Source organism: Arachis hypogaea, chromosome 5 (assembly GCF_003086295.3).
Source record: "Arachis hypogaea cultivar Tifrunner chromosome 5, arahy.Tifrunner.gnm2.J5K5, whole genome shotgun sequence".
NCBI classification, from domain to species: domain Eukaryota; kingdom Viridiplantae; phylum Streptophyta; class Magnoliopsida; order Fabales; family Fabaceae; genus Arachis; species Arachis hypogaea.
In genome coordinates, this window is record NC_092040.1 from 40,287,341 (window position 1) to 40,309,970 (window position 22,630).

Consider the following 22,630-nt stretch of genomic DNA (forward strand, 5'->3'; position numbering starts at 1 on the left):
CGCTGGTGTCAGTATGAATATTTGCCCAAATAAAAGAGATTCTCATTGTACAACCTTATATGTATAATTGTATATATACACGGTTCTTTACAGTAATATATGCAAGAAATCATAATACCCTAAACTAACATCACAAATCAATCATTTTTCCTTTCGAATTACCATGTCCTCCAGGTTCATAGGATGGCACATTTTTGTGTGCCGACCATTCCATATGTTGTCTGCTAAAATTTCATTGACTGCATCAGTTGGATGGAACTGGTCCCACCAGATATGGTTTGAAGCGTTACTGCATGCCATTTCTGGTGATAAGCACATGATCCAACCCTTGTAATTCCCAAATCCACAGCATGCCTCGTTAGTGACATTGAATCCTAATTATACAACATAAAAGCTTAGCGAGATTTGATGTCCCAGAATATCAAAACCGAGAAGGAAAAAAAAATTTTTAAAAGAAGAAAGTGGGTACTTTACCATAACTTTGATGATTCTTCAAGATATCCATGGAGCCTTCAAACACGTCACAGAAGATGATACTGGCATCAGAGAGCTCTCTACCAAGCTTGATAACCATGTATCTCATGAGATAGTTAAACTCAGTGGCCATGTCATTTATCTGTTCAACACACTCTCCATTTTCACTACCATACTGCCACAGGTACTGAGGGGCACAACCAATAGGGGCCAGTCCCGTTACCACCACTTTCCTAACATTTAAATTGTACAAGTTCTGTGCCACAAAGATCACATGTCAGGTACCAAATTATCTTAAACTATGCAGCGAAATTGCTGTATTGTTACCTTGATTTCTTGCCTAACTGAAGAAGCTAAAAACTGGTTGAAGCTCCAGGGTAGGTACAAATTATCAACGTTGGAAACATTGAGCAAATAGTAGTGAATGTAATCATTGATTCCGATAGAAATATAGAAGACAGAGTTAGATATGAGGTTGGTTGCAGCATCCTCCCCCATACTTATTACAAACTGCTGAAAGGTGTCAGTAAATTGCTGAATTTGTTGAGCAAACGAGATATGTTGACCCTGCAAAGTTAATTATTCAATCAAACTCAACAAATATTTTGGAGACGGAAGAAAGAAAAAAGGGATAAAAGTAAAAGAAACACACCAATTCAGAGCCACTTGAAAAGATAATGCCAGCACCTGCAGAAGCGTAGTTGACTCCATGAATCATATCTTTCACATCTCCAGCTTGCCCTAGATAACTCGGCACCAATGGAAGCCCAAGACGCATAGCTGCTTATGCAAAATTGGATGAGATATTAGAATCTTGAGAAGAAAGAAAAGGTAAAGTAAGGATCTTGAAAGGAACGAACGAACCAAGATAATCGACGGGGATTCTGCCATTGGAGAATCTGCCAGTGGGTTGGTGAGTGTCGAAGTCTCTTCCATAAGGGAGGTGGTTGGCGCGCGCAAAGGTTCCAAGGAAGTTGTTGGTTCCACAGTCGACGGAGGAGTCTCCGATCACGAATAGCGCCGGCGCTAGAGGAGGAAATGTAATCGCCGACTTCAACGAAGAAGCAAAAGAAGAAGAAAAGAGAGTGCACATTGCCAAAAGGTTCAGAATAACGTTCACACCCATTTCTTCTTCTTCTTCTTGCACTTCTCAGATATGCTCAGCAATTTTGGCGGGTAACCATAATAATGACTAATATTTTTTTTAAATATGCTATCTACTGTTTTCTTTTTTCTTTTTGTTTTGTTTTGTTTTGATATGCCATTAAGGGCCCAAATTTTCAATAGTGGGCTTCAGTCGTCATTTTGAGCCCAAGTTAGTTTTTTGTAATTGGCTTTGTAATCTAATTCTAATCAACTACCAATTCCAAAAAAAAATATAAAAATAAGTTCAACTACCATACCCATTAGTAGTCCATTACTAAATCTTTATAGTTTATTGTTACTTTATTTCATAAAATAAAAAATGTCGGTAAAAAATCTGGAATCTAATAATTGCTTGAAAAACAAAAAATAAAATAAAAAAATGAAACAATAGTCTCAGGTTGACGCGTGCCTAACTAGCGAACTGCCCCACCGACCAAAACGGTCACCTGAAAGATACCCTAAACATTAACAAACATATTTTCGCAAAATCATTATGTTTTCTTTGTGTGAAATATAGAGTTTAATTTAATGTAACGTTTTATATAATTATCTAATTATTTATTTTTTTAAATTATTATTCACGTGATTAAGATAACAAATAATTTATTTTGTTAATGGATATTATGATTAAATATAGGTAAAAATTTATGTGCAGTTAAAATTTAACATTAAGTTAATAATTAAGAGTCGTTAAATGATTTGACTAAATTTTTATCCAAGTATTCAGTTACCAACTTCAAATAAAATTGACTGTATCTGAATTTTCACCTTAAATATATGTATAAAATAATTTATACGACAGTACATTAAAAATTTTTTTATTCTATGTTTTCTTAAGTTAATTTTTTTTACATCAAGAAAATATTCACTTACATGTATATAATTATGTATATATACATAAATGCATCTCAACTGTAGATTTTAAAAGAATGTAATATTAGTGTATTATTCAAATGTGAATTAGAATGGTAAAATATTAATATATAGATCAATATATTTTGATAGAGATAAAAATAGAGCACAATTTTGATAAAAAAAAAAATTCAGAAAAAGTTATTCTATGTGTTAAAATGTTCACATTTTTATTAAAATATTGCTGTAATTTGCAAGGCTCTTAGTTTTTATTAAAAAAATCTTGCTTCCAACAAAACGAAAATTTCGCTTTCATTGGAAAGGCTTTTCGCGTGTCTCGTATACATGTAAAAATCATACTATCAAAACTATTTCAGGGTATATACGCCTCTGACGCTTCCATATTTTAATTTTTTAGTCTCTACCATTTTTTTTTTTTTGTGTCGTCTACCATTTTTATATAAATGACTTACTTGCACAAAACTTAAATTAGATATGTTCTAAGTAAAATCCATTATCCATATTCGAATCCTAATAAAACGGCTGCTTCCTTCACCCATTGATTATTGTTGTTCTAGTTGGTTCGTCTCAGATATGATGATTGAGGTACGTTAATATGTTATGGGGACATAGTGGGATCAAGCGCACATGAAGAGTGATGATACTCTAAACTAGATAAAATAAATTAAAGCTCAACCTTATTCCCCATTATTATACTGCATTATTAGTTAGCACTTAGCACTGCTACTATATATTATGTATATATCAAGATCATGGGACACTAATGGGAATTATTTTGCCTATTTTAGATGCGAACCCATGTGCCACATCACAGATTACAATTCCAATAATATTCAGTGAACCTACTCTTCAAGTTCATTTAATTGAATCATCATCGTATAACAAAAGCATGCATATATAAAATAAGGTTCACCAAGGATCGAACTCTTAACCTTTCGAATCTAACGTTTTAATACCATGTCATGATACCACTCATCCCAAAAGTTTTAACTGATGAGAAAATGTAACACTAATAATTATATCTCTAATACTCTATAAACCTCTATTGTACACATTGTATAAATATTTCATTGGCTCCTCGTACTTTCCCATAAAATAAAAAGCATACTCGCTCCATAATCAATATCAATTGTACAAACAAAAACAAATAAAATGAGTGTGCATTGAAGAGTGCTTTTAGTTTGAATATGCAAAGCATGCTTCGTGGATGCATAAGAAAGTATTATGTGATTACGTGAGGTAAAAGGTCGGGAAAACAATGAGTAGTTTACTAGCTAGAGAAATAGCTTAACACCATATTACCACAACCACAACTAATTTTACTTTTGAATGTGGGTGCAATGTCTTATACTCTTATTAACCCTCTATCACATGTACATTGGTTGTTAGTGGCATAGTTGTAAAAACCGAACCGGACCGGCCGGTTCGACCGAAAAACCGGTGAACCGGACCATGTACCGGTCCGGTTTAGTATATTGACCGTTTGAGGAAATGAACCGGTCAAAACCGGTACGAACCGATCAAACCCGATACGGATCAGAACCGAACCGGTCCAGTCAACGGTCAACCTGCGCGTCGATGACGTCACGCTGACGTCAGCACGCGGGTTGTTAAATTTGAAAAAATACAATGAAGAGAGTAGGAGTCAAACTTGAGTTTTCTGAATTGAAGACCAAGTTGACAACCACTGCGCTACCTATTTCTTTAGTACTACTAGGGGTGGCAAACGGGTCTAAACCCGCCGGGCCGGCCCGCGTAACCCGCCAAAAAAGGCGGGCTGGGCTGGAAAATTGGGACCGCCAAATAGCAAAAGCCCGCCTAACCCGCACCGCTTAAACCGTGGGTTTTGGCGGGGCGGGGCGGGCTTCCCCGCCGGGCTAAGGTTTTTTTTAGTGAGGGGGTATTTTTGCAATTTTTTTCCTAAAACCTAACTTCCCCCAACCTAACTTACAAGAGTATGAAGATAAAAATTGAGTGTTTTGAATTATGTTTATGTTATTTTGGAGACAATATTTGTAATTATGTTTTGGATTATGTTTATTTTGCTTTGGAGAGAATATTTATACTTATATTTTGAATGAAAATTTGGTTTATAATTATATTTATTAGATATTTATAATTACAAAGACTTTAATGTTTGTGAATATAAAAAATATAATTTTTTATGCCATTAGAAATTATAAATTTATTAATATGGTTGTGAAATTATATATATTACTTAGTAGTTAATAGTAAAAAAAAAAGAGGAGTTTTGGCGGGTTTAGCCCGCCAGCCCGCCAGCCCGCGGTTAGGTGGGGCGGGCTAGGATTCTAGGACCGCCTAATTAGGCGGGGCGGGGCGAGCCAGCCCGCCAAAGGGCGGGCTTCTGGCGGGACGGGGCGGGGCGGGGCGGGCTTCCCCGCTTGCCACCCCTAAGTACTACTAATGCTTTTTATAATATATATTTCAACTTTTAATAACTAATACATATATATATATATATATATATATATATATATATATATATATATATATATATATACATAAAAATACTTAACTCAATATTTTTTAAATTAATTATTTTTTAATTAAAGTATAAATTAATTAATTTTAAAATAAAAAATAATAATGAATATAAAAATAAAATAAAAATTATTTATTCTAAGAAAAAAATTAATTTATATAATCATTTAATTATACAAAAATATTTAGACCTTGAAATTATTTTTTGGATATAATTCATAGATTGTTATTCTTATTGTGTCTAATTAAGATACTATATAGTAGTATGAACTAATTATATGTCTATTTTTGTATTAGTTATTTATAGAATTCGACTTAATTATTCTTAAAATGTTAGTAAAAATATGTATTTTTCAAAATTTAATTTTAGACTTTTGACTATTTTTATTTTTTATTTACATAGTACCGAGTCAACCGGTTCAACTAGTGACCCACCGGTTGAACCAATAATCCAGTGACCCAATGACTTGACCGGTTCGATTACCGGTTCGGTTCTGACAACTATGGTTAGTGGTTACATATTGTGTGTAGTTAATTTATCTCATTCATAAGTCGTAACCATGAAATTAGTTAACAAGAACTTACTATCATATTTCCCTAACTAACGTTTAGTAGTTAGTGTTCATGTGTTACATGTCTCTTATTTATTTAAAAAAAAAATACAATTTTACACTAAAAATTTACTAAATCAGTCATCATATAATATATATAAATATATGTGTAATTTTATTTATTTTTAATATATATTTTATTTATATAAAAGTTAAATAAAGCTGATTAGGTGGTGATGATTTGGAATGAAATTAGAAGAGAATATGGAATACAGTGGTGATGGATCACAAATTGGTGGCTAAAATATTATCTTAAATAATTTAATTAAATATGTTAAATTATTTCATCTATTATTTTTATATAAAAAACTTCATATGAATAGTAGTCTTTATATAGTTTCAGAAACTAATATTTTATATTTATCTTATAAATAATGTTTATAATACCTTATGTGTATTTTTAATTTTTTTCTAAAATAAGATAATATTCTATTTAAAAAAAAAAAAACTCCTCCAAAAATAGAAACGCTCCTGGTGCTTGTGGGGTTGGTAGAAAAGAAAATAGAATAATATTTACTTTGTGTTGCTCTGAAAGAAAGCAATGTTCCCGTTATAGGGAGTAAGGAGCCAATTTTTGTATTGATAAATAAAGGCAACGACTAAAATACCGTTACTTTTCTTCAACTTTCTCTCTCAGAGAAGAGCGCCACCAAAATCGGTTCTACTACCTCGAATTAGTTTCAATCTACCGCTAAACCCATTATCAATCAAATCTCTGCAACCTCCTTATTCGGTTATTCTCGGTTATTCCCTTCTCTTCCAATTTAAGCTCTCTCCTTTCGCACATTCCCATTTGGTTCTTTCCGTTGGTAAGAATCCATTCTCGCTCGCTGCATTTTCACGCATGCTTTTTTTCTCGAGTGATCCCAACCCAAACACAATACACTTTCACCCAATTTTTTTAGTTTGAGTTGGTCTGTTATTATTCATACAGCAAATGAAGTATCCTTCTGTGAATACATATTTTCCATTGAAAATAAAATAAGAATCATTTGATTATCCTTTTTTTCTTTTTTTCTTCTTTTTCTTCCTCAAGTTTTAGGGTTTTTGAGGGGGTCTTTTCGATCGTTTTGATTGGGAGGCCTTCTTTGTCTCATAATTAATGGAATCACTTCGCTAATTAGTACCCTTTTTGAGAACTCAAGTTTTTTCTATCTGCATAGAAAACTTGAGTTTTAGAATCAAGGGAAAAATAATTAAAAGCAAAAAAAAAAAAAACAAAAAAAAGTTGGTGATCCTGCTCTTCGAAAGATGTCAGCTGCTGATGTTGCTTTGAGTCCGATTCGGCAAGAATCGGCACATTGGCTTGGACCTCTCTCTGGTGAATCCATATTGATATATCTCACTGTGGATGGTGTTATGACTCCAATGCGTGTGTTGGAGTCAGATTCCATTTCTTCAGTGAAAATGAGGATTCAAACATGCACTGGAGTCTCAGGGAAGAAGCAAAAGCTTGTCTCTAATGGCAGAGAGCTTGCCCGCAATGATTCACTCATCAAGGATTACGGTGTCACTTCTGGGAATGTTGTTCATTTGGTTCTTCGTCTCTCTGATCTTATCTTCATTGTTGTAAGGACCACGACTGAGAAGGAGGTGGAGTTTCGTGTCGATCGGCATAGGAATGTTGCGTACCTCAAGCAGCATATTAAGAAGAAGGGGAAAGGCTCCATTGATATTGAAAATGAAGAATTTTTCTGTGATGGGGAAAAGCTTGATGATCAAAAGCTATTCCATGACATATGCAAGAGTGATGATGATGTGATTCATTTGATAGTTAAGAAATCATCAGCACAGGTTAAGGCCACACCAGTTCAAAAGGATTTGGAGCTTTCTGTTGAGGCTGCAACTGCACCATGTGTAGATGGAGAGAATACTAATCAAGCAACTAAGATTCCTCCACCTGGTGTAGATTTTTTGTTGGAACCAGTTATTGTGAATCCTAAGATCAATTTTTTCCCTTTCCTTTGGGACATGATCAACTCCACATTTGATGGTTTGAAGAATAAACATAATCCTATTAGGTCTTCTGAGGGCACAGGTGGTGCTTACCTCATGCAAGATTCATCAGGGATGGAATATGTTTCTGTGTTTAAGCCAATTGATGAGGAGCCAATGGCCGTGAACAATCCTCAAGGCCTGCCACTTTCGTCAAACGGCGAAGGGTTGAAAAGAGGGACAAAGGTGGGGGAAGGCGCCGTGAGAGAAGTCGCTGCATATGTATTGGATCATCCAAGGGCCGGGCCGCGTTTGGTGTCTGGTGAGGCTGTAGGCTTTGCTGGTGTTCCACCTACTGCTATGGTCAGGTGTTTGCATGAAGCATTTAATCACCCAGATGGATATGCTTGCTCAGCCAAGCATGTCAAGATGGGGTCATTGCAGATGTACATGAACAATGATGGCAACTGCGAGGACATTGGACCCGGTGCTTTTCCAGTGGAGGAGGTACATAAGATTACTCTTCTTGATATAAGAATGGCCAATGCAGATAGGCATGCTGGGAACATTTTGTTCAAGAAGGAGGCAGGTGGCCACATTTCTCTCATTCCTATTGATCACGGCTACTGTCTACCGGAACAAGTAAGCAATTTCACTTTCTGTGCATTGATATCTTTTGTCTGCATATCTGATTAGTATATGTAAAATTGGTGAATGTGGATAAATGTGTTATCTATGCAGGCTTGAAATTGGGTGTTGCATTGGTAGAAAAAAGTATTGGCCTGTTGAAATTAAGATGATTCTTATTAACCTTAGTTGAATATCAGGGCTTACCTGTTTTTTATTTGTTCTATATGCAGTTTGAAGATTGCACATTTGATTGGCTATACTGGCCCCAAGCACGCCAACCTTACTCTGCTGATACAGTTGATTATATTAGGTCCCTGGATGCTGAGAAAGATATAGAACTTCTGAAATATTATGGGTGGGATGTTCCAGTTGAGTGTGCACGTATACTCCGCGTCTCCACAATGTTATTGAAGAAAGGGGTTGAGAGAGGTCTCACTCCTTATGACATTGGAAGCATCATGTGCAGGCAAAATTTCAAGCAAGAATCAGCGATTGAGAAGATTGTTTATGAGGCACAGGAATCATTGTTACCTGGCATGGAGGAATCTGCATTTCTTGAATCTGTCTCGAAGATCATGGATTCCTGGCTCGATAAGCTTTCAAAATAGGCTTTTTTCTGAGTCATATATACATATGCGTATATAAGGATATATATATAAATATGGACGTGCATGGATTGAGTGAATGAGTAGTCCATATTTTTCTTTCAGGATTGTATTGTCATTTTGAGCAGAAGTTAAAGGTCTGAATAAGAAGAGTCTGTCTTCTACAGAAATTTAACATATTGTAGGTTTTTCATGGAGGCTGACACAAGAGTTGGATCTGTCTTGGCCTTGTATTCTGTACATAAGTGTCTTTTGTTAGGTGTTCATTAATTGTGCACCTAGGTAAGTAAGCAGGTGCCATTTGGAAATTTAAATTTCCTTTCTATTTTTTGTATTGATGGAAGAGAAGAAAAAAAAAGGAAACTTGTTGAATTTCATGCGATTTGCATGAAAATATTAACGTTATCATGTAATATATTCAATTATATACTACAACACAGACCTTTTTGTAATTTCTTTTTTGTGTAACCTTCTGTTCTTTACCATTCAGTTGTGATCATGTATGTCATGGTCTGATCATGATTCAAAACATATTATAACTGCAAGACTGAAATCGGTTTGGGATCTAAGATTTTCAAGGAACTTAGTGGATTGGCTAAAGACTATAAGGCTGGTCTTTGTGAATAGAAAGTAAAACAAGTGCTTGGTAGTGGTAGCTAAATTTTCTGTTTGCATAGAAATAGAAAAATAGTGCAGAGGGCTGCATTGCAGGAACTCATTTTGGCTTGAAGATTTTGTTAAAGCTGCAATACTTAGTTACTTAACAAAGTCTTTCTCGACTAAGTGAGGTCGGCTATATGAATAAAGCTATCATTGTTTTGCATTGACTGTCGCAGGCCTAACATAACCCAACATGGCTTCAAAGACGTCACTGCGTCGGGACAATCCATTGGGATGCAACATTGTTTTACGTTGGCAGTCACACACTGAACAACCTTCCTTGTTTTTTCGGGCTTGGGACTGGCTAGGCGGCTATGTAAACATTGTCCGAGTTTTGTTAAAGCTGCAATATGGAGCTTAGTATACTCTAGTTTCTCATTGCTGTCATACATACTAGTATATGAATGAGATTATTGGCAGGGACCAGCAGGGTATTGTAGAAATGCTTGGGATATTATGTATGGGACTAAAGATCGAAATCTATGATGCAGCAGATGGTACCAACTACCAAGTACAAATATTTATCCTTTATTTTTAATAACCATTAAAATGAATCTCAAAAAGATTTTGGTGCTAAATTCTGAAAAGATTAAAACAACAAAAAATACCTTCAAAGACAAAGGTTGACAAAAGGAAGCACCGATACGACACGATACGAATACGTCGATACGTTCTTTTTATAAAAAAATTGGATACGACACGTTTAGGAATGTTGTGAATTAAAATTTAAATAATATATTTAATTAATAAAATATATTATTGTAAATATAAGAGTAAATAAAAAAGTCTTAAAATTATGTAATTATTAAAAAAAAATAAAAAACTTTAATCTACTCTTGCCATCTCGCTAATAGAAAATGTATCAATTTCTTCTCCTCCAAGTCCATGATACGCAAGCACCACAACTTTAAGTCCATCATCCTCTCTATCTTCTATTCTTCTTCTTGTTCTTCAATATAATGCAGAGAACCAAAAACGGCTAAACTAGTGAGTAAGTAAGCCACCAAAAACAAATGATAAGTAGATTTAAGTTTTGATTTATTAATTATTTTATTTTAAATTTAAATTTTGATTTGTTTTTATTTTAAAATATTTTAAATTAAAAAGAGAAAATCGGTTAATTGGGCATAAAATCACAAAATTAATTGCAAATTTGCAGCCCAACAGAAAGATTCGTCATCTGAATCGGGTCGGACTCGTTTGAATTCGTGACCGCTTCACCAAAATTCTGCACCGCAAAAAGACACGCCACTGATACGCTTGTTTGACGAATCTACCGTGTGTCGACGTCGAATTCGCGTCCAACACAAATACGCCAGCACCATGAGCGAATCCGTGCTTCACACTCCATCCGATTGTTAACTTGCCTTAGATCTTTTTCTTTATATCAGAAAATATAATTGGTTGGGCCAAGTTTACACCAAGAAAGATAAATGGGCTGCTGATCCAAGTGGTGACCCATATAGATATCAATAATTAAGTCCAGAAATAACGAAAACCAATTGACACATGATTGTTAGAAAAGAAATTAAACTTGTATAGTGACTTTGTGACCAACAAAAAAAAAGTGCGCTCGAAGAAGATGATGCTCCAAGTGATGGATCCGGGTGGGTGGGCTTCGGGTAGTTTCGGGCTGGGTTGCCCTAGCCAATTCTACCCACGACAAAAAAAAGGGCTTGTTGAGATATCTATTATCTAAAATTCTCAATCCAGCAATTCCAAAAAAGAGGAATTCTCAATTCAGCATCTTCTTTTATCAAGCCCCAGAAAAAAAAAAAAATAGCATCTTCTTTTATGAAACGCAGTCGCAGAACGACGAGATGTTTGCATCTTGTTGAATTGAGATCTCAATATGCACAGCGTACTAAAAGAACACAGATAGAGCCATAAAAAAACATGACAGATGGGGACCCAAAGTTCCAAACGACATCACATAGGGGGCAAGAGTAAGAAGCAACAGCACTATCTTAGGCTCTTAGCGGACCATAATTTCGTGTAGCTGTAACGCACATCACTGTGAAAAGAGAAAGAGAAAAATACAGAGAGAGAAATTTTACTGACATATAGGTAATTAACAGGTAACAGACAAGATCCCCTCCATATCATAACAAATCCACATGCTTCCAACATAAATTAGTAAAATTACCATTCATTCATTAGAGATCTACTTATCCTGTTTAGTTCCCTTCACTTCACTCCACTCCACTCCACCGGAACCGCCACCAGTCATGATGATTGCGAAGCCGCAAAGGCCGCCACCGTCAGGGGGCACCAACCTAGCGTCTTGTTTGGTGGCCACCATCTTCTTGATCTTCATCCTCATCGCCATCTTTCTTGTTTACTTCATACTCTTCAGGCCTCAGGATCCCAAGATCGCCGTCAGCGCCGTCCAGCTCCCCTCCTTCTCCTTCTCCGCCTCCAACGCCACCGCCAACTTCACCTTCTCACAGTACGCCTCCGTCACCAACCCCAACCGCGCTACCTTCTCCCACTACGACAGCTCCCTCCAGCTCCTCTACTCCGGCAACCAGGTCGGCTTCATGTTCATCCCCGCCGGCACCATCGAAGCCCAAACCACAAAGTACATGGCCGCCACCTTCCACGTGCAGTCTTTCCCCTTGTCACCTTCATCTCAGGCGCTGAGCGTGGGTCCCGCCGCCGTCTCTAGTGGCGGCGTCATTGGTAGAGTGGGCCCCGCGTTGGAAATGGAGTCGAGGATTTCGATGGCTGGGCGCGTGAGGGTTCTGCACCTCTTCAGCCATCACGTGGAAGCCAAGACTCGTTGCAGAATTGCAGTTTTAGTCACCGATGGATCCATCATAGGTTTTCATTGCTAAAATTAATTCTTTCTTCCTTTCACTTTTCTTTTGTAATTGTAGATGCTGCATCTTCTAAATTTAAAATTTGTTACTATTTTAATTGAAGCGAAAGGCTAACTTAGCTTAAACCTACCGAAAAGCTAAACAATCTAGATTAAAATTTGTAAACAAAAAATTATATAAAATTAATTTTATAAAATAAATTTTAATAAAAAATGAGTTAATGTTAATGTAAAAGGAACCTAAAAATTAAGATTTTTAACTTTATGTAAACATGAATTGAAAGGTAGCAGCAGAATCATCTTTGTTTTTAGAAAAATAATTGAAATTTTGAAAAAAAAAAAAACTAAACCGCGTATTACTATTTAGTGTTTGATGCTCGAACCGTTAAACTAAAGACACCTTAGTGTTGCAGCAACCCATTGGCCAGCGGCAAACCCTTAAATGGAGCTCAGTACTGCGGCGGATTAGTCCTTGTCCTGCCGGGCTGGGGGATACCGTGGGAAACCAAAAAAAAAGACACCTTAGTGTTAAATTACATCAATAATAAAAGTAATATCAAATGGTAGGTTAAACTAGATTAAGTTTAATAGAAAGCATAAACAGTGACACTGAAAGATAATTACAAAACGCATCCGACGTTCCGATCATACGTCCTCGGATCGTCGAAGTTTGGATCATTGGCATCCAGAGCCACCGGGCCAATCTCCATCTGCCAGTAGTCTTGGCCGATCCACGTGAACTTTCCGCCGTGGCCTCCCTTCTTGGACGATCTGCTGAGTCCGCTGGTCGATTCCCGGCTTTTCTTCGTCTCTAAAAGCAGTCTCTTATATGCCTTGCGGTTCCTTCCGGAGACCATCGCTTTGGGGTTCTTTCCAGCATACTTCATTCTCACTGTTTTCGTTTTTCACACTTTGAACACTGATTACTGACTAGGAGGAAGGAATATAATGTATTCATAATAGAGCAAAGTAATAAAGTAAATTCTAAAATTCTAACCAAACAATATAAATTAGATACAAAATAGAAAATACCTGAAGACCTTTAATTATCGATAAAAACTTTTCTTCCTCTAATAGTACCAAGGTGCTATGCGCATTCAGCAAAAATTAATCATTGCTCACAAAAAATTGTATTTAGAGTACTATTGTTATACATATATATATATATATAGTATGAGTTTATCTTATCAAAAATTTATCTTATTAAATCTTATCTTATCAAAAATTTATCTTATCTTATTTTTAATTTAAATTTTTAAATATATTATAAAATAACTAATTATTCATAATTATTTATACACTAATTTATTCAAATTATTAATATCTTTTTTAACAATTATACAACAAAAATTAAATTAAATTAAATTATAAAAAATTTATATTTCAATACTATAATCTAATAAATTTCTAAATTCAATAAAAAAAATTATTATATTCATTTTTAATTGAATTATTATTATTATTATTATTATTATTATTATTATTATTATTATTATTATTATTATTTGACTGATATATTAAATTGTTGTTATACTACTTGTATCCATCAATATTAAGTGGCGTTTTAGACACCAAATAAAATATTAAGTGGTCTATTAAATTGGCAAAAATATTTAGTAATCAATGAAAATTAAGCAAAAATAATTCAAACTTTTCATATTGACATTATTTAATTTTATTGAGCTACATTTAGGACTTACTACCTACACGTCCTTCATTCTTCATTTTTGATCCACATTTAATTATAATTGATCATGTGAATCATTCTGTAACTGAAATAGAGATTTATTATATCCATTTATAATTAAAAATTTAAAACACACGAATTTTTTGCATTTTACTTAAAAATTTTATTAAAAAATTAAAAAAATTAAAATTTTAGTACTTTTATCACATAAAATCTATTTCTATAGATATAATATTAGTTTAATAGATATTTTTGTTAGTGTTTACAAAATTTGCAAATATAAATAATTGTTTTTTCAAAAAGACTATTTAAATCTTTTTATAAAATTAAATAACAAAATATTTTTATTTCATTAAATTAGAAGAGTGTTTTAGTAAAAATAATAATATGAAATTAAAATGATTTAAAATTATTATTAACAGATTACAACTTTCTAAAACTTGATATTTGTTTGTAACATTTATAAAACTATATAAACCACTGCAGACACTTTGCAATATTTATAAACTGAAAACGAAACAGCTCAATACTAGTGACTGAAACTGACACTGATGCTGGTACTACACTACAATTTCATTAATGGAATTCGCCATAAATATTTACAATAACACAAATCATGGTTACTCCCACCACAAACTCAGACATAGAATATCAATAATCCGATCACGAAACCCATTCGAACGTTTCATTTTATTTCTAATTTTCCACGGATCAAGTTGATATTTACAGATCTGACCACCGTCGACGTTGCCGACTCAGCTGAGGCGCCACGACGTTGCCGATCACACGGCGGCGACGTCCTCCGGATCGTCGAAGTTTGGATCCTTCGCATCCAGAACCTCCGGGCCAATCTCGACGTGCGAGTAGCCTTGGCCGCCGATCCACGTGAACTTTCCGCCGTGGCCTCCCTTCTTGGGCGATCCGCTGATTCCCGTCGCCGATTTCCGGTCTCTCCTCGCCTCCGAGGACAGCTTCCCATTCGCCTTGTGACTCTTTCCGGCGTCCTTCATTCTCACTGTTTTCCCTTTTCACACTTGAACATTGATCACCTGACCATTTTATTTATTTATATATGTGAAGGCGGTGAGGGTAGTTTGGGGATTCCATGTAAAACGTTGGTTTAGCATCCCGGTATTAAAGTCTATGGATGGATGCGTGTCAAACTGCGAATGGGGGACACTCTGCAATCGGATAAGCACAGAAGGGGAAGGCTGTATATACGGTGAGGAACACGTTAGCTTATGGTGCGACCTGGCCTTTTTAGCCTGGCCCATGTGTCATTTTGTATCTGTGGCTGATGATTTATGATTGGGCCTATGGCCTGTGGGCCTGATGGAGAATGAGTTGTTGAAAAATTGGAAACGAATTAAGCATTTTTGCTTAAGATGAAAGTGACTCAAAATTGTAGTAAGGTGATTTCCATTACATAACAACCGACAAACGGTGAAAATTGAGGATAAAATTGATGAGTTTGGTATTTGGATTGTGAAATTGTGTTTCATTTGCAAAATAGTCTAACTTGAGATACTGTAAATGTATCCTATCAGGAATACCTGAATAACAAAGAATAAGTTGTGCCGATCTGTATACATAATTACTCAATGCATAAAGGAATAAGGTATAATAATAAACATAACCAAGCTGAGATTTGATTCCGGAAAGCTAACAATTCCTAAAAATAAACAATACTGTTTATCTACAATGTCCAATAACTAATAATTAACAGCGTGATATGTGCTTGATATCCATTTAACCTCGCATCACATGGAAAACCAAAAAGATAAAAGTTGCAACTAGAAAGTAGTATTAGTATTTGTAGAGTTTGGATTGAAGGTGCAAGTGAGGTTTCCACCACTGGTGAATCCCATGAGCATCTTTGAAATCTCTTGAAGGAGTCAAATTCACTGTAACAGAAGCAGAAGGAATGAGGTGCAGTGGTTCAGATTCCTTCCCAAATGCACCCATCAGCAGACACCCAAGGGAGTTTTGTGTGGCTAACCTCTCAATGCTCCCTGCACCAATCTCCTCCATTTTTTTTCTATGTTCAAAGTATCCAATATACTCAGAGCATATATGATCTGATGGATTCACAAACAAGCATGGAACCCAAGCAGAGAAAGCAGCAAAAGGATCAGATGACAAACTCTTCTTCTGCTTAGCTTTCACAGCAAGGGTGAGTCCAGCTGTTATCACACTGCCAGCAATTCTAAGCCCATGCTTCACTTTCTTATCCTTTATTCTCTCAATTGGAGCAGACACATATGGAGGGTTGAAAAGAAATGATTCAATGAAATTCCCACTCTTGGCCATGGTTTTCCCACAAAGCAATGACACTGCCGATCCTAAAGAGTGACCAGCCAACCAGATACCTGAATCACCAACAGTAGCTATCATGTTTCGAACAGCTTGGATAGCTATTTCATAGCGCGAAGTTTGATGAAGACCATTTCGCACAAAATGCATATCCAGCTCAATATCACGCGAAACTGAGTCTGCCTTCGTTATGGTTCCCCTGAAGGCAATGACATAGTGTGGACTTCTATGAAGAGTGACATTGCAGTAAGTTGATGGAGGCTTGAACTCATAGATTGCACCAAAAATAGAGGAATCAACATCATCCACAAGTTTGTGGAGTAACTGAAAGTTGAAGAAAACCCACCAAGGCGATGCTAGAGCATCTGTCCCTTCGCGTCGATCTTGTCTATCCTTTTCTAGCACATAAACACCTTGGACCAAACTAGCAGCAACTGACTTTCGATGATTCGGATTATCCCTGAATGTAATAAAAATCTCCTTGTCTATTAGGCTATTAGCCAAAAAGAAAGTACTCCCCAGATTAAACATTTTGAATGCAGACTATATCTTTAGTCAACAAGTATTTCAATATTGAAGAGAAAGATAGCAATGGAAACACATCAATTTTCCTTATATATTGCAGAGAACATATACTGTAAAGCATAATCAAGGAAACTGATACACAGATTTATTAAGCATAAGAAACATGATGAATAAACAATGATTGTTTGGAAGAACTTACCAGTCAACATGCGTTAGATATAAGGGTCCAGAGAGGTCAAAACTTTCCCTCTCAGAGGCCATTACAGTAACAGAAACACCCTAACTCCGCAGATGTCTTCCTTAGTTATTAGCATCTATGCAAAGAGGAAAGGTAAATGGATCAATTGTCAGTCATTACTATCAGTCTGTGAAATCTACCCTATAAACGATGAACCAGTACAGGTAAATAAAAGGTTTCTCATGATGAATAATTTCAATTTTCAACAAAAAATAATAATTAATTTGCTCGCATTATTCTCAATACATTGCATATCAACAATTATTCAACTCACCGACAAAGTCAACTTGCAAAATGCAAAGTAGAGATCGAGTTACATTGCATCTGTAACAGTAAGAAAACCAAATTGCAGGGAGTGAATGGAAATAAGATTGATACGATACCTAAACAATAGAATGAGAATGAAGAGATGCAGAAGCTGAATGCTGAGGTGGGTGAGCTTAAAATGGAAGCGATACAGTGTTGTTTAGTATTTAAGAATTATTGGTATTTGGTGACTGGTAAATGGTGGTTGATTAGCCGTGGTACTCCGGTTGCTTTCCGATGCGACCCCTTAACCAATCATTTCCATTTTCCACCTAGTTGCCTCTACTATAATAAATTCATAATAAATAAATATACCATCATCTGTTTCCTCCTCTTCTTTTTTGTTTTTTTTTTGTTTTTTAAGGATTCTTTGTTAATGTGATTTTTTTTTGTTCGTTATCTATCTGTGCTTATATGTAGCATTTGAAAGAAAGACCGAGAATGAGAAATAAAGACTAGAAGACTGAAATAAATTATAGTATTGTGTTTGGTATAAAGTGTATAAGATTAAATTATGTCTTAATATCTTGTTTGATTTGAGATAAAAGTAGAAACTAAAATATTTGAAATGACTAAAATATTTTTATTAATTAAAAAAATAAAAATCCTAAACCCACCTACCCCCTTCTCCTTTTCTCTTCCCCTATCTGCTTTCTGCTTGCTTTGCCTCTGCCTCTCCCTCTCTGCTCTCTCTCTCTCTTGGTTACTCGCTCGGCCAAAACTATCAAGCTCTTTTGTCAGTGTCTGCGAGGTAGATGGAGCCAAACCCGCCGTAGCCGATCTTACACTTGGGGTCGAATCTATTGCGCCTCTGTTTCCTATGCTTGTCAATGGTCTTTCGTGTCGTCTCTATTCTTTGTGCTCATCGCGTCGTCTCTATTACAGTTCCACTCCGTCGTGTCACCTCTATATCTCACTATTCTTCTTTTTTCTATTCTAAAATTGTTGTTTTTTTATGAGATTGTTCTTGTTTTTGGTATTATTGTTGTTGTTGAATCTAATTGATGAGATTGTTGTTGCTGCTGTCGACACTGTTGTTGGTGGTGGCAAAAGTGTGGTGGTGGAGTAAGAGGTGGGATGAAGTTGAGGGTGAAGAATAAATTTGAAAAATAAAATTGAATGAGGACATTCGAGGGGAAAAAAAGTTATTAAAGTTTCAGTTTCCTGTGTCTCCATTTTTTGGAGGTACTCAAATACTAAAATTTTGGGACGATGACTGAAATTTTAGTACTAGCCAATGGGCCAACAAACATGATATTAAGTCCCAGTTCCTCAATCTCCGTCTCAATACCACAAAACAAACGCTATCTTAAAACGCATGTTAAGATTATAAAACAAGAAGATTTTCATTGAAAATATAAAAAATTTAAGTTTCCAATTCATTTGTTTTGTATTCATTAATTGAAAATATTTAAAACTTTCCACTGGTGGTAAGATTACGGTACATGTTAGCTAATTTTTTTTTTTAGTATGAGACAACACTTAAAAGAGTTACCTTAATTTCACTTTTTCTCCCATTCATAGTTAAAAACACAACCACAAACCCTTATCACTCTTACTTTCTCCAGAGCTGCAACCGCTGAGGACGCACCACCCACGCCATTGTAGTGCTATCGTTCAACCTTCCACCACCACCCGCCGCAACACACACTTGTTTAGAAGCAGAAGAAGGTCACACATCACACTAAGGAGGTCGCACATCACGCCACCGAGGAGACTGCCATAAGTTCGTTGTTGTTTTCCCACCGAGGGTCGTGATGTGCATCACGCCACCAAAGAGAACGCCACATGCCACAATTGTTGCCTCGCCGAAGGTCGCGACGGAACGACTAGCGAGGAAGAAGGACGTCGTGCTCTGACTGCATCGCTCTTCTTCATTTTGGATGATCCTTTTTACTAATGTTTTTTCTCCTAAGTTTCGGAATTTTTCTCCTTAAGTTTTGGATATTTCTTCTTTTGGACTTTAGATTATTTTTTTGATAGTTTTAGAGGTTTCTTGCTTATTTTTTGGATGTTCTTTTTCAAATTTTTAGATGTTTTGTTTTGTTAGGTTTTGTAACTTTTAAAATAGTTTTGAATATCTCATTTTTGTTAAGTTTTAGGTGTTTTTGTTTGTTACGTGTTAGATGTTTCTTTTTATTTTGGAATTTTGAAAATAAATTTTGAAATTTTTAAAATGATTTTTTATAGACATCAGGGCATAAAGCCCAAAAAGAAAGAAAATTAGATAGAAACTATTCTAGAGAAAGTAGTTCCAACGAAGTTTATATGAAAACTTAACGAAATACATGAGGAAAATAGAGAAGAAAAAATGACATCCCAACTGAAGTTCATGTCCTTGCCATGCCAATCTATCTGCGAAAGCATTCGCTTCTCGGAATTCATGAACGATGTTCCAATTGCTTATCCTACTACAATTATCTTTAATAGTCAAAACTAATGGTCTTGTAGAATGTAACTTGATGGTTTCTTGAAGACAGAGACTTAATGCTACTTTGAAATCCACTTCCATACAAGCATTTATGTATCCAATGGTTAGAGTTAAGTCCAACCCCAACAGAATACCAGAGCTCTACTAAAGTCACCTTACAGGTCTAGATTTGCACATTAACAAGCTAAAAACTTACCTTCGTGATCTCTTAATATACATACCTCCGCTGGTTACCTAGCCGTCTTTTGTAACAGAGTCATCAGAATTTAGCTTAATGAAAGGAGGGTTTTGGAGGATCCAATGAATTTATTTTTCAGCAAAGCACTCATCCCTTTTCTTTGCCCAAGCTATCTCCTCATGCACTAAGTTATACTATTTAGCTAAGTACACAGCCAAATCATAGATCTTACCTTTATCTACTGCATTGTCCCTCTAAAAAATATGCTTGTTGTAACAATACCAAAGAGAGCATAGGGTGCAAGTAAACAACAAGGGCCAAAAAATGCCTTGGTAATGGGATTGAAATGAAAAGTTCTTCAACAACCAGGGAAGGAAGGGTTGACTAAAGAATGTACCATAACTCAATGAAGTATCAATGATCTTCCACGTATTCTTTGCGAATCTACAGTCACAGGACGTGGAGTAAAAAATTTGAAGAAGAACCACAAACGGACAAGTGTCCTCTTGGGTCATGTGCCTGCGAGCTCGAACCTTATTTGTCTAAACAGCTTCATTAGCAACTAGTCAAAAAAAGGTGTGCATCCTTTAAGAGGCTTCAACTTTTCAAATTCTCAAAAATAACTCATCTTAGAGTCCTCAGAGGGGTTCAAGTAGATAGAGCATGATGACTCAATAATAAGTTTACTGTTGGAATTAAGAAGCCACGCTACCTAATCATCTCCCAAGTTTGCTTCTAGAGCCTTCAAGGATGAGAAAATAGTGATCCAATCCTCTCCTAAAACCTCCTTAATTTTACTTAAATCCCAATTGCCGTTTGCTGCATATTTACTGAGCATGTCGTTCAGCATATCCTCTGATATATCTGGTTGAACAAAGCCTTCAAGTTTATTCACGTCATAGATCTAATGATTTTTTCAAAATCGGGTGCTATCACCATCACCGATCTGCCATACAAAATTTCTTTCAAATTTTGGCCATACTTGAGCGATACCCTTCCAAGCATTTGAACAAGATTGGAACTTCTTGATGATGGGAATAATATTTTTTCTATATTTATATTTTGTTCTGATTACCTTGACCCAAAGAGCATTCTTGTTTTGCACCAAGTTACATGCTAATTTCATGAGATTAACATTGTTTACTACTTTAGCCAGTTTGAATCCCAAGCCATCAAACTTTTTTGGCAAACACAGTTTCTCCCAAATAACTAAATGGATCTTCCTACTAGCACTGTTGCTGTCCCACACGAAGTTCCTGCAGATTTGATCAATCTTGTCACACACACTCAGTGATAGTATTTGGGCTAAAGTGACCATGCCTGCAAGATAAAGGTTTTGCGCATCGAGATATCATTCTATCATGGATGAACCAAAAATCTTCCTTTTTTGTACGTTCATGCAGCAAGAAAACTCCCAAGTATTTATTCAAATTGGATGTCAGCCTCATCCTTGAAGCTCTACTCAATTCTAGCTTCCTTGCCAAATATATCTTGTCAGAGAAAAAGACACTTGATTTCTCCTAATTTATCTTTTGACTTGAACTCCAGCAGAATAAGTCCAAAATATCCTTTACTATCTCAACTTGATAAAGGAATGCTTTCTCAAATAATAATATATCATCTGCGAAGGAAAGCTGAGATAGTTCCGAACCACCTTTATCGAGGATAATTGGTTCCAAAAGTTTGTGATTTACCTCTACCGAGATGATCTGAGATAATCTCTCCACATATAATATAAATAAATAGTGGGACATGGGGTCTCCTTGTCTAATAGCTCTGGTTGGAAAGAAGGAACTAGATAGAACACCATTCCATAGAACTTTCATTTCTATTGACGTGTGACATTTCACAATCAAATTAATCAATCTTTCTAGTAGACCAGCTTTGATGAGAGGATAAATTCCCAGTTTAATCTATCATATGCTTTCTCTCTAAGTTGATCTTGATCGCCATATATCCAACCTGTCCTTTCTTTGTCCTCATTGTGTGAATAACTTCCTAAGCAATTAGAATATTATTCGTGCTCTGCCTCTCCAAAACAAAATTGCATTGAGATAGACTAATAAGCTTTGGCATAATTGTTTTGAGCCTGTGAAAAATGATTTTAGTGATCAACTTATACGTGACGTTGCATAATCCAATCGGCTTAAACTGACTAAAATATTCTGAATTGTCCTTTTTTGGACTAAAGGAGATGAAAATGCTGTTGACTGCCTTGAATTTCTCATGATCTACGAATACTTTCTTCACCAACTTTGCCAAAGACCATTTAACCGAGTACCAGTTACTCTGGTAAAACATTGAAGGTAGGCGATCAGGTCCTTGAGCTTTCCAAGCACCGAGAACAAAGAGGGATTCATCAGTTACCCTAGTATCTGGTCAACTTTCCTCCTCAGTCAGTGGAGGAAACAAGCTAGGGGACTCCAACTTCTCATAAGGTATATCCTCTATATATAAATTGTAAAAGTGTTGTGCCTCAAGATCTTTAAGTTATTGGGAATCATCTATCCAAACCCCTTCATTATTCTTTAACATAGTCACTTTATTCCTCTTCTTTTTAGAAGTCGCAATGCTATGAAAGTAGGAGGTATTTCCTCCTCCTTTTAGAATACTACTTCCAGTAAAACTCTTCCTGAATAAGCACTAACTCCAACTCCTTCCACAGAGAGGATTGCAAATTATCTGGAAATAGTTT

The 22,630-nt window shown here is 35.7% G+C and overlaps 4 protein-coding genes across 5 annotated transcripts; 2 read left to right on the forward strand and 2 right to left on the reverse strand.

The window, feature by feature from the left end:
* Positions 1–3: 3 nt before the first annotated feature.
* LOC112801407 (GDSL esterase/lipase At5g08460-like) lies at positions 4–1,638 on the reverse strand. Its single transcript, XM_025844112.3, has 5 exons — positions 1,339–1,638; positions 1,127–1,254; positions 802–1,041; positions 475–730; positions 4–374 (listed from the first exon to the last, which is right to left on the reverse strand). The coding sequence occupies exons 1-5, from the start codon at positions 1,598–1,600 to the stop codon at positions 142–144; spliced, it is 1,119 nt and encodes a 372-aa protein (XP_025699897.1). The 5' UTR covers positions 1,601–1,638; the 3' UTR covers positions 4–141.
* A 4,488-nt stretch (positions 1,639–6,126) lies between these two features.
* LOC112801406 (phosphatidylinositol 4-kinase gamma 2) lies at positions 6,127–9,228 on the forward strand. The gene is made up of 2 exons (XM_025844111.3): positions 6,127–8,183; positions 8,402–9,228. The coding sequence occupies exons 1-2, from the start codon at positions 6,858–6,860 to the stop codon at positions 8,777–8,779; spliced, it is 1,704 nt and encodes a 567-aa protein (XP_025699896.1). The 5' UTR covers positions 6,127–6,857; the 3' UTR covers positions 8,780–9,228.
* A 1,727-nt stretch (positions 9,229–10,955) lies between these two features.
* Positions 10,956–12,383, forward strand: LOC112801408 (uncharacterized). Its single transcript, XM_025844114.3, has one exon. The coding sequence runs from the start codon at positions 11,665–11,667 to the stop codon at positions 12,271–12,273; it is 609 nt and encodes a 202-aa protein (XP_025699899.1). The 5' UTR covers positions 10,956–11,664; the 3' UTR covers positions 12,274–12,383.
* Positions 12,384–14,374: 1,991 nt separating this feature from the next.
* LOC112801409 (GDSL esterase/lipase At4g10955) lies at positions 14,375–17,714 on the reverse strand. Of its 2 annotated transcripts, none has more exons than XM_025844115.3 (3): positions 17,295–17,604; positions 16,982–17,096; positions 14,375–16,717 (listed from the first exon to the last, which is right to left on the reverse strand). In XM_025844115.3, the coding sequence occupies exons 2-3, from the start codon at positions 17,041–17,043 to the stop codon at positions 15,751–15,753; spliced, it is 1,029 nt and encodes a 342-aa protein (XP_025699900.1). In that variant the 5' UTR covers positions 17,044–17,096; positions 17,295–17,604; the 3' UTR covers positions 14,375–15,750. The 2 variants fall into 2 exon arrangements, with proteins under 2 accessions (XP_025699900.1, XP_025699901.1); XM_025844116.3 differs by having other exon boundaries at positions 15,566–16,717; positions 17,404–17,714.
* Positions 17,715–22,630: the final 4,916 nt, after the last annotated feature.